The following is an 11,937-nucleotide window of genomic DNA, read 5'->3' on the forward strand; positions in this document are numbered from 1 at the left end:
GCATCAAAACACACACACAAATAGGTGTGCATTTATTATCATGCATATGGTTCCTTTGTTTTTGTAGGCCACCTTTCCTCTATCATTGAGCTCCAGGCAGCTTACAAAAATGGCCCCCAGAAATTCAAGCCCTTACCGACCTGCTTCACTTCAGCAAGACTGCAGCATCACCTGCGTTTCAGACAGATGAAAGCACTAACCTTGGAATCTTTCCTTTTTTAAACATATTTGTTTATTGTGAATGTTGAAAAACATCGAATGATTGTTAACACAAAAGACGAGGCGATTGGAGGGAGAGGAAATGGCAAATTACCGTCAGAGAACTGGAAGACCCTTCATCAACAATTATGCAGAACAGCTTTTGCCAACCTGACGCCCTCCAGGTGTTCTGGAGGGCGCCAAGGGTGGCAAAAGCTGTCGTACAAACGAAACCGTTCGAAAGAGGGAAAAAGCTACTCAGATGGAAATAAACACCGCCAAAGAGTGTCGTCATGATTAGGAATACAAGTGAGCAGGTTGTTTTTACGCCAAAGGGGAGGGAAAAAAATCTTGCTTAACACAAAAGATAATATTATTATTTTTAAATCAGTTATCATATACAATAAAATGCTTGTGAAACCAATAGTCTCTTTCGCAAAGATATTATTCTATGCCTTCGGTGCTGGGAGACAGTTGCTTCAACTGGGAGAGGCCTCTTTTCTATCCATCGCTTGCAGCAGATAATCCATCATCTAATGAAGAGACAGAGAGAGGAAGAAGAATAACAGTGAGACGGCAATCTTGACAAAAGCCGCTGCAGTGATGGGTGCAGAGGTCATACGTCCCTCAACCAGCTCCTGCCCAAGATGTTTCACTGCTGGAGGTGAAGGGCTTCCACAAACAGGAGCCAACTGGGTGGCTCCTCACATTTCAGTGGGGCAGACCAGGGCTGGTAGGGGTGGGGGAGGCAGAAAACCAAGAACAGGTATCGCCAGAGCCACCCACTGACTACTTGTAAGCAGGGCCAGATTTAGGTCTGATGAGGCCCTCAGCTACTGAAGGTAACGGGGCCCTTTATATGTCCAGCTGTCCTTTGTCAACAACAAATTGTCACTGTTTTTTGTGTTGAATATATGCTATATGGTAATTTATGGACCTAATAGGTATCTATAGCCACTTGCACATAACAAAATTATTATTATTATTATTATTTATTTATTTATTTATTTATTTATTTATTTATACCCCACCCATCTGGCTGGGCTTTCCCAGCCACTCTGGGCGGCTTCCAACCAAATATTAAAATACAGTAATGGCTCAAACATTAAAAGCTTCCCTAAGCAAAATAGGTATTTTATCAAAGTAATTGTTGAACTGAAATACAATGAAGAAGAAGTGTATTAATAGTGAAATATAATTAAGAAGAAGTATGTTAATAGTGAAATAATTATTAAGCTCTAACTTAAAATGATTTTTTATTCCTAACAAACTTAATGATGCAAACACATTGGCATTTGGCAATAACAAAATTAACATGCAGGTTTTTTTTCCTTTAATTTTTTGGGGGCCCCCCAAGAGAGTGGGGCCCTAAGCTATAGCTTGTTTAGCTTATACGTAAATCCGGCACTGCTTGTAAGGAAGGCTGGCGTTGGACAGGAGTTGGTTGAAGGCAGACAGGCAGTGTATTGGCCCATTTGCCCTATATAGACCAGCCTCCACTAACATCAGCGCTGGTGTGACAGGAGAGCATTCTCCACCAGACCTGAGGCAGCAGGACAGAGTAGGAGGACCAAGAGTGACCATGTGGCAGCAGATATCACTGTGATTGGCATCCACCTGTCTCAAGAGACAACGGCATGGCCCCATGGGGGTGAAGTCGAACCACCATGTTAACAGCACTGAAGTGACCTCCTCAGAGGTCAAGGTTGGTCAGTGTGTATGGAGTCTTTTAATGAACTGAACAGAGTGGAAGATTATGAGTCACAGGGCTGGGACGAGTCAACGAATATATCAGTGCTTATCTTATTTTTCGGGTGCTATTTTGTCAAGGTTGTTAACATTGTTTTATAGATTACGACCACTGTAGTACTTTGAGTAATCCTATAATATGACTTTTGTTGTGCTGTTTAGCTTATCTTCTCCAAGTTGTGACTGTAATTGTTTTACTGGTGAATTGTAATTGTTTTGACTGATGGTTTCTTAACTACTCTGTCTAGTTTATCTTGCATTTGTGGTGTTCTATTATGTTATTGTTACAGTGGTACCTCAGTTTTCAAACGTCTCCGTTGACGAACATTTCGGTTTTTGAATGCGGTAAACCTGGAAGTAAATGCTTCGGTTTTCGAAAACGCCTCAGAAGTCGAACATGCCATGTGGCTTCCGTATTGAGTTTTCAGATTTCAAATGTTTCAGAACTCAAACAGTCTTCCGGAACGGATTACATTCGAAACCCGAGGTCCAACTGTATTAATTGTTTGTAAGCCGCTTTGCGATTCGGCTGAATGAAAGCAGCATATCATTATAATTAATCATTCAACAGATGAGGATAGCTAAGCGACTCGGGAGGAACAGCCAGGGGCTGCTACTACTGCCCCACATCTCTCATCTGCTGCCTGACACAGCTGCTTCACAATAACAATAACAATAACACACACATCCCACTTCCACAACATATTTAAAAGGGAATTGGATGTCAATCAGCCAAAGGCTTGGTTAAAGAGGAACGTTTTCGCCTGGCACCCCTAAGGTGTATAATGAAGGCGCTGGCCGAACCATGTCAGAATAAAGTCATTACTTGGGGCTGTAGTTCATTTACTGCCGCCCCAGGAACAAATCAATCAGTTTTTCTAGAAAATTAAATCAAAATAATCAGGAAGGGAGAGCTGTTTCCCCCTTGGTGTAGCAAGCTTCCCAGTACCTCGTGACAGTAAGTTATTTATGTTTCAACAAGTTAAAAAATGCTTTGTGTAAATTGGGAGGTTAGGAATATGCTCCACAGGCAAGAGTTCCAAGATCCAGTCTTTTGCTATTTCTAGGGCACTTCCAGATTGTCACTATTTCAGGGTGGGATTCAATTACATACCATCAAATTCAGCTTGTGCAATTATAGTTGACTGGGAGGTCCTCACAGCCCCATTTAGGATTCTAGGTAATGCTTGAAAAGCTGTTGATTTTTTTATTGGGGAGCAGTTGTAGCTCAGTGGTGGAGCATCTGTTTCGCATGCACACGCTCCCAGCTTCAGTCCACAGCACCTCTGGGTTGGTAAATCTCTGCTTGAAATCTTAGAGACCCAATGCTGGTCAGCAGAGACAGTGCTGAGCTGGATGAACCAACGGTCTGATTTAGCATAAGTTACCTCCACAGAGTTAACTGTTAAACCACAGAGCCTAGGACTTGCTGATTAGAAGGTCGGCGGTTCGAATCCCCGCGACGGGGTGAGCTCCCGTAGCTCGGTCCCTGCTCCTGCCAACCTAGCAGTTTGAAAGCCCGTCAAAGTGCAAGTAGATAAATAGGTACCACTCCGGTGGGAAGGTAAACGGTGTTTCCGTGCGTTGCTCTGGTTCGCCAGAAGCGGTTTAGTCATGCTGGCCACATGACCCGGAAGCTGTATGCCGGCTCCCTCAGCCAATAAAGCGAGATGAGTGCCGCAACTCCAGAGTCGGCCATGACTGGACCTAATGGTCAGGGGTCCCTTTACTTTTTTTACCTCCCCACATATTCCTATTTTGAGGCTCAACTTGCTGACATTCTCAGATGTATTTTCACCTCTGCTGAACCATGTTTGGCATGTTTGTTTGAAGGAAGCAAACCAAAACGAAACGAACTGTGACAGGAAGCTTCCCATGTTCAAATTGTCAATGAAAGCGTCAGAAGTGCTGCAGCAAGGATCATTCAATTTGCAACTCAAAGGTTAACTCTGTTATCAGTAAGTCAGCTAACCAATAGGGGGATGGTGGAAGTGTTGCTTAGCAACCAGACAGAGCGGCTTGACATTTACTGAGGCAGCAAACGCTCCAATTGGCTGTGCAGTTCTCAGGGAAATTTCCCTCTGTGTGTTTGGCTGAATGTTTCCCTGCTGCTTACAAGGCCTGAACTAAGAGAGACAAAATCCCTCTGCTCGTTCCTCCTCAAATTATACACTTTGTTCAGTTTGCTCAGTAAAGTGTTAACAGGATTTCTTTCCTCTCTGGACTCCATTATTGAAGTGACTTTTGTCAACACAGAGATGAAGGCAAGCGTTTACACTTACGTCTTTGAGGCTGCTGTTGTCCTCTGCCTCCCAAGCGCTCTTGACAGGAAACGGAGATTCTTCCCTAAGAACCTGAGCACTTTGGTTTTCGTTCCCCTCAAGAAGCCGGAGGAACTGCTTGAATGTTTCCTCCCAGTGCAGATAGTCTCCCAGTTGCTTGGCATTATCGGGTAGCAAAGAGAAAGGCGACTCATTTCGTTCTTCATATAAGTTAGGGAAATCTCCACTGCTCTTTTTGCCCATGAAGTGCCCTGCAAGAGGAACCAAAATGCCATGAAAGTGGTGCCAAAAGTCATAGAACTGTAAATTGTCCAACCCCTGCAATGCAGAAATCTTTTTGCCCAATGTGGAGCTCGAACCCACTGTTATGTACTGAAGTTCTCACCCTGGGCCAGCAGGGGGATACTGTAGATAGTTTTCACTCAGGTCCACATATGCAAATAAGGGATTGAAAGTGACGTTCAGTGATTGGATAGTTACAGAAAATGGTTACTGTTGCGTTCTAGTGGAGCTCTATATAAGCAGGCTGGCTGAACCCTTCAGTTCAGTTCTGTTCTGGCCTGTGAATAAGCAAGGGCTGTTTGAACAATCGCTGTGTCGTCTGATATGTTCACCCACAACTTAACACCCACGACCCTGTGATTAAGAGTCTCATGCTCTACGGACTGAGCTATCTGCTTTATGCTGTGATTCTATCGTCCGGCAAGGAATGCCTGGATCAGGCAGAAGTGCATCAAAGTTGGTACCCTCATAAGAGTACCAAGCTAGCAGAGTGGTGATGGCAGTCATTGTGAAATTTTATAGGGTGCTTCTGGGAACAGGTAATCTAGTCTAGGAAGACATTATTTGTAGCTTAATTTGTTTCTCGGTTCAGTGTTTGTTGCCATCCACCCAAAGCATAGCATGTGCACAAGATCATATCACATAATTAATCCAGGAGAGTTACTGGTTTTTGTAATCAAGATCTCTAAGTAGATTAGAACTGCCACTTTGCCCATAACCAAGCACAGGAAATATGCGGAATGTCCACAGTTAATAGGACATGGTGGTTAAAGGATGCTAGAGATAACTAATCCATGTTAAAGTCTGTGCCTGAAAGAGCTAAATGAAGCACGCAGCTATACTGAAATCCCAGGGCAGGAGTTGGCAAGGTGGCACCCGTGGGCACAATGACACCCTTGGGATCTTCCTCATGGTGCCCACAAAGCCTCTTAACCTCACTCCCATGTCACTGCCCCCTTGGCCATGAAATGGCAAGAGAGGTTACCTTCCGCTCTGTGAAAAGTACGTAGAGCCGAAGGAGGAAGTTGGAAGCGTGACACTCTATCCCACTTCCTCTTTCACCTCTATGTGCTTTCCGAGGCTCAGGTGAATTATTTTATCCAGATCCCTTGGAAAGGAAAAGTGGGTGGGTGGACACGCACACTTTCTCTCTCTCTCAGGAAGGGGGAGAGAAGACACCACAGAAGATTGTGCCCATGTCACTTGCTCAAAAGTTCAAATGTGTCCACAGGTTTCTGGTTAGGTGACTCCTGTCTTGGAGATTGAGGGTTTCATGCTGGGGTTAAACAGGAATCTTTTGCCTTGACTGAAATATGGTAGCCTCTTCTCTTTCACCCTCTCAGCAACATTCTAGCACACTTACGCATCAAAGATGTTCCAATAAAAAGGAACTCAACTGCTGACAAATTAACGCTAGGAACCTAGATGCCTTGCAAGCAAACTCACTGGGGACTATTTCACTGGGCTGATGGGGGTGGGGAGGAGAAACAGAAAAGTGTGTGTGTGTGTGTGTGTGTGTGATACATCCTTCCAAATAGAAGCCCCCATTAAAGGTATAATTCACACTCTGTATCTTTTGGCCGTGTGAGTGCTCCTGACTTTTGGATAGACACACATAGATGCACAAAAGAGTGTGCAGACCAGGTGAGCGTGGATTTTCAAGGTGGTATGATAGAAGCATCAGTGACCACAGTCACTCGTTTCTTTTATCCTGCTGATCAAACAGGCTTTGCTTGCAGGCTTTTGAAGCCCTACAGAAACATGCAAAAATTATGGGCTAAAATAGACATGAAAGACCTTTTCCTGACTTTAACCCTATTCCTGCCAGCCACCTTGCCACCTTTGGGCTCATCTACACTTTCGGTTGCCGCATATTTTGATCATATTGTGCACTGATTAATTTTTCCCAGGTGCAAGGGCTATCCTCATTGTTCCTCGGCTGTGCCGTGTCAAAATCCAATCTTACCTGCTGATTCGAATCTTATCCGATGCATAAGATTTTGCTTCCGTTCAGTGGGTAAGGTCAAATTTTCAGAAGGCACAGCTGCAGAACAAGAAAAGTCCTCGGACCCTGAGCAACTAATCAGTACACAATACGATCAAACACAGAACGAGCGAAAGTGTGGATGAGCCCAATGATGACCTCCCCCAAGCTGCTTTCCCCCACCACAATGTCCCTGAAAAAGACACAGGAGAAAAGCAGCGTGGGGGAGGGCGATTTTGATGGCAGGTGGGGAAAGGGTGAAGCCCTTCCATTTCTCCAGCAACTCGTCTGCTCAAAAGCAAAGCCTCTCTTGGAGCTTGTTCTAGTTAAATCAATGTTACTTGCAACTACCTATGTAAAGTTCTGTTGGGATGAGCCGTGTTCCCATCATATCATTTCTACTTTCTGGAATAAACTGTCACCTGTCTCCGGGCAGTCGGTATCATCTCCTGCAACTGCAATAGGTGCTGGTGGCGTTGGGAGGTTAATACCACCATGTTAAGGGGGTTGCAGCCAACTATACTTATAGGTAGTCTCTCTTTGCCGGATCCTATGCTTGAAGTTGCATGACAGGGGCGTCATGACAGACTCCACACCAAATTATACCAGGTGGCAAGCAGGGCCACCACAGCTGCAGAGATACCTGCAGGCAGTCTTCATGGACTGTTCAGCACTCTTAGATATTTTGTCATGCAATCATGGGCGTGAGAGGAATTACTCTCAAACAGAGAAAAGCCACAGATTCACAGATGTGAACCAATTCTGTGATTTCCTGGTTCTCTCTCTCTCTCTCTCTCTCTCACACACACACACACACACACACACACAACCCTCTTCTGTAAATCCATGCACTCAGTTATGGAAGGCTGCTGGAACTGTCTGCATGGAAGAAATACGTAATGGCATGAATGAACCATCTCAAGAAGAAAAGCAAAGAGGTGGCAGATACTTGTGCACTGTACAGATGTGTGGAGAAAGATGAAGAAGAAGAAGAAGAAGAAGAAGAAGAAGAAGAAGAAGAAGAAGAAGAAGAGGAGGAGGAGGAGGAGTAGTAGTTTGGATTTGATATCCCTCTTTATCACTACCCGAAGGAGTCTCAAAGCGGCTAACATTCTCCCTTCCCTTCCTCCCCCACAACAAACACCCTGTGAGGTGAGTGAGGCTGAGAGACTTCAGAGAAGTGTGACTAGCCCAAGGTCACCCAGCAGCTGAATGTGGAGGAGCGGGGAAGCAAACCCGGTTCACCAGATTACGAGTCCACCGCTCTTAACCACTACACCACGCTTGCTCTCACTGGATGCTACAGATAAAGGGGAAGGTGGCTTAGAGAGATCAAGGATTCTGCAAGCTATTTCTAATGGGGAAGAGCTATGGCAGAGCAGAACATTCCAGGTTCAAACCACAACATTTCCAGCTAGAGCTCAGAGGACCTATCTCTGAAAACATGAAAAGCCGCTGCCAATCAGTGTAGGCAGCACTGGGTTAAGTGGACCAGGGCTCCGATTGGGCATAAGGCAGCGTCCTATCTTCGTAATGGCAGGAGAGACAAGACGTCAATTTTATAAGATGTAGAGACCAACCTGTCAGGGATCCTATTGTTCATCTAGTACAACCTTTGCTCCTTACAATAGGATAACCTGAAACTAAAGTAGCTCTAGCAGATGCCAGTGCAATGACAGCCTAAGAAAAACCCTGATAGTTTAGACCAGGGAATCTATCTAGTCCCGCATCCTGTTTCCAACAGCGGCTGGCTGGCCAGATACATGAATGGAGGGCAACAGTGCTCCCTGATTGGTTTGTCCTCAGCACCTGGTATTCAGAGCTATACTCTCTCTGTCAATGGAGATTTCATTTTGTTCTCCTATATCTTAATAGAAAACTCAGTTCTCTTGAGTTTAGAACCCCATGTAGCTCAAATGGCAACACCATCCACGGTTCATCAGTACGTTTTAGCAAGCTTGGGGACACCCCAAATACCTCCCTCCCAGTCAAAAAAAAGCTTGAGGGAGGGGGAAACCCAAGTGAGGGGTGTCTAATAGCAGCCCACTGAGGACCAAAGATGCTCATTTGGCACAGAATGCAGTGGAGGAACAGGAAATGAAGGAGAGGGAGGAATGGAGTATCCTGGCAAAAGGCATAACAAGCTGATTGGCTGGGACATTGAACAGGTGCACTCCACACTGCAATGTTTTGCTGACCCACTTGTCTGGACTGAAAAGACCCAAGGGATGGAATTCTTCTCCTTCGAACCTAGTGGCGGTTATGACTACAGGGTAGCAAAGTCCCCCCCCCCCAAATAATAATAATAATAATATTTAATGACCTGCTGTGCGAAGTCGCAATTTCTTTTCCAAAACATGAAAATAAAAATCAGCAACAACGCATCTGCCTGCACACGGAATAGATTGACACGGACAGGATGGAGGGGATAATGTGATGCGGCGCGGGAGCGAGGCAAGCTAGAGGGGATGCTCTCTGGAAACGGAGGCATTGCGTCGCCAGGATGGGTACCGAGTTTGGCTGGGAGGAAAATGATAACGGACGGATGGATGCTCTCCAAGCCAGCTTTTCAAAGTTGGGGGAAAGTACGAAATTCCCTCCCTCAGTCCCTCTAAAACTCACTCTCCTTCCCTCCGCTCAACCCTCACTCCCTGAATGCTACTCGCTCCCCCTGCAGAAACGGCGATTGCAAGCTCCTCGCGGCAAAGACCTCGCTCTCTTTTCACTTTCCCTCGGGACTGATGCTCGTCTGTCAAGCGCCAACCGCGGCGTCGGGGTGGGGAGAGAAAGCGCGCGCACCACACACACACACACACACATTTGGCGACCGTGGGCGCTCAGCAATTCGTGCGTACTCACCCACTGCCCAGTGGCTGCCCCGGGGGTAGACCTTGGCCATCGGGGACGCCCCCTCGCTGCCTTGCAAGGGCGCGGCGCGGACGCCACGTCCCTCCAGCAGCAGCGCGAAGGCGAAGAGACCCAGGAGCGAGAAGAGCCCGCGGGGCTTCGGCAGCAGCTGGAACTCGGGACGCGCCATGGTGCGTTCCGGGCTTGGCCTCGACGGGGCGGCTCGGCGCTCTGCTTGATCAAGGGCAGCGGCGAGTCGCGGCGGAGACTGAGCGCGGCGCTGCTTCTGCCTCCTCGGCCGGGACCTGCCTTTATATGCAGGCTGGGCGAGGTGGCAGGAAAGGTCAAGCCCTTAACGCCTCCCCTCGAGGGCGCTGCTGGAGCAGCGCCTCTCCGCCCGCCTGACTGGCTGGCTGGCTGGCTCGACGGCGAAAGCGCAGCCCAGCGCTCCTCCTTCCTCTGACGCCCACCCGTCCAGCCATTACTGCTTCAGTACTACCCTCTGGGGGAAGGTTCCCCCACCCCGCTCTCCCCCGCCCCGTCTGTGGCTTCAGCAGCTGCACGGCAGGCTGACACCACCAGACTCACAGGTAAAGCTACCCCCCACCGCTCAGATTCAAGGATGGATAAAACGGCACCTGGAGAACTTCTGCCTGTTGGAAAAAAGCGTCCGTCAGAAACATGAGAGCCCCATGGCAGGCGAGGGGCGGAATAGCAATTCTGAATAATGCCAGGAGAAGTGGGGTCAGCTCCCGAGGCTCAGCCTTGTGAAGTCCTCCTAAAGAAGAGGGTGCCTCTGAGACAGTGCAGAGTGTCGTGCCCCACTCACACAAGCAAGCTCTTACCTCTAGAAAGCCGGGGGGGGGCACTGTCCTGTCAGAAAGAGCCTGAGGAGGGAGGAGACCTGGTATAGGGTGGTATAGAAAGAATGGTGATGATGATAATTCCAGCTGAGGTATATCAAGGCTTAGCCCCAGACTAGATTTCAGTCCTGATAAGTCCTAATAAAAGGGAAGTGTTCCTCTGAACATGTGCCAAGTGCATTTCTCTGACTTCTGAGGGGAAATCGCCGACTGGAGGTAAGGGTGCATTGAAAGCTAAGGGCTTCTGTCCACTCTCATTTTAGCAAGAAGTGCTGGGAGGAGACCAGTGGCATAGCGTGGGGTGTGGGGTGCCGTGGCACTGGGCACATTGTTTTGAGGGGTGCAACCCGGTGCCCCATGAAAGACTCCCTCATTGAGGTTGGAGCTGCAGGAAGGGACGCCGGAGCTCAGTGGTGCCTTCGGGGCCTGGCTCCGGGGTGCAAGAGAGCTGCAGAGGCAGCTTCCTCCCCCGACAGCCCAATTAATATTTAACAGGAGGGAATTGAAAAGGGCAGGTGCTAGAAGCCTGATTTCTGTGTTGTGTGAGATGGGCATCCTGATAAGATGGCATCTCCAGGAAGCCCTCACCTGCAGAGTGCAGTGGTGGATTGGGTATTTAAGGGCGATGGGGGGGAGAGAAGATCTTTCATCATCCTGATCCCAAGTTGTATAGGGCTTTATGCAGTAAAACCAGCACTTCAAACTTAGCCCGGTAGCTAGTTGACAGCAATTTAATATATATATATTACGGAGGCACCCCCACCTCCCAAAAAAACAACAGTCCAATGAGGGCTGAGTATTGTGGCGGGGGTGGGAGGGAGGGATTGGGATGTCCTGTTTGGAGGGAACAGTTCACTGAACCGGCATTTTCCTATTTGGAGGGAGTTTCCACTGCAACAGTTTGTTGCAGATCACACTTGGCTTTCCTGCTAGGAAAGCATGTATGTAGGTTTTCCCATTTACCAAGCCCACCGCCAGCTGCTCAATATTGTCCCCTCTGCTGAATGGTAGGGAAGATGCCCGTAGCTCAACACAGCGCATTCCTTGCATGCTACATAATGTCCCAGATGCAGCCCAAAGTGGAGATCTCGGGGCCAGAATGAGGAAATGCTGTCTGAGAAACTGGGGAGAAGAGTTTGGATTTGATATCCCGCTTTAGCACTAGCCTAAGGAGTCTCAAAGCGGCTAACAATCTCCTTTCCCTTCCTCCCCCACAACAAACACTCTGTGAGGTGAGTGGGGCTGAGAGACTTCAGAGCAGTGTGACTGGCCCAAGGTCACCCAAGTCCATTTTATATGGCCATGCAGCAGTAGAGCCAGACTACAGGGCACAAGTCCAGGGTGACCAGGGTGCAATTTTGTTTCATCTAGCCTCAAGTTCTTGCCCATTCCAACAGTTCCTCTTTTGGTTAATTTCATGCTTAATTTTTGCGCTTCATTTTTCCAAGATTGTGTCTTCTCGGCGGTGATGTTTTTATAATTTATTACAGGCCTGGCACCGGTTCTGAGGGGAAGCCTCTTCTCCTTCTTCCTTTTGCACATCAAACGCACCCTGTTGCAAGCTCCTGATATTTTCTGATTAATGCGCAAGCCTTCCCTCTCACTGCTCTGCCCTGTGCCATTCATTCATATCTCCCCTATTCACGAAACAAACAAACAAACAAAAGCTCTCAATGGGAATGAAACATGCTTTGCCTAAACTCCATCTCCCCCTCCCCATTTCAGGACCCTC

At 47.5% G+C, this 11,937-nt stretch overlaps 1 protein-coding gene across 1 annotated transcript; it reads right to left on the bottom strand.

The window, feature by feature from the left end:
- Positions 1–209: 209 nt before the first annotated feature.
- Positions 210–9,749, bottom strand: GRP (gastrin releasing peptide). The gene is made up of 3 exons (XM_083465606.1): positions 9,355–9,749; positions 4,230–4,480; positions 210–731 (listed from the first exon to the last, which is right to left on the bottom strand). The coding sequence occupies exons 1-3, from the start codon at positions 9,530–9,532 to the stop codon at positions 678–680; spliced, it is 483 nt and encodes a 160-aa protein (XP_083321732.1). The 5' UTR covers positions 9,533–9,749; the 3' UTR covers positions 210–677.
- Positions 9,750–11,937: the final 2,188 nt, after the last annotated feature.

Source organism: Podarcis liolepis (genome assembly GCF_965112155.1).
Source record: "Podarcis liolepis genome assembly, chromosome: 11".
NCBI classification, from domain to species: Eukaryota; Metazoa; Chordata; class Lepidosauria; order Squamata; family Lacertidae; genus Podarcis; species Podarcis liolepis.

Bases quoted from the DNA above. Each gene is read 5' to 3' on its own strand.
- GRP (XM_083465606.1), bottom strand. From the start codon at position 9,532: ATGGCGCGTCCCGAGTTCCAGCTGCTGCCGAAGCCCCGCGGGCTCTTC. The intron at 4,481-9,354 runs GTGAGTACGCAC...TTCCTCTTGCAG, and splicing joins GGGCAGCCACTGGGCAGTGG to GGCACTTCATGGGCAAAAAG. The intron at 732-4,229 runs GTAAGTGTAAAC...TCTCTTCATTAG, and splicing joins ACAACAGCAGCCTCAAAGAC to ATGATGGATTATCTGCTGCA.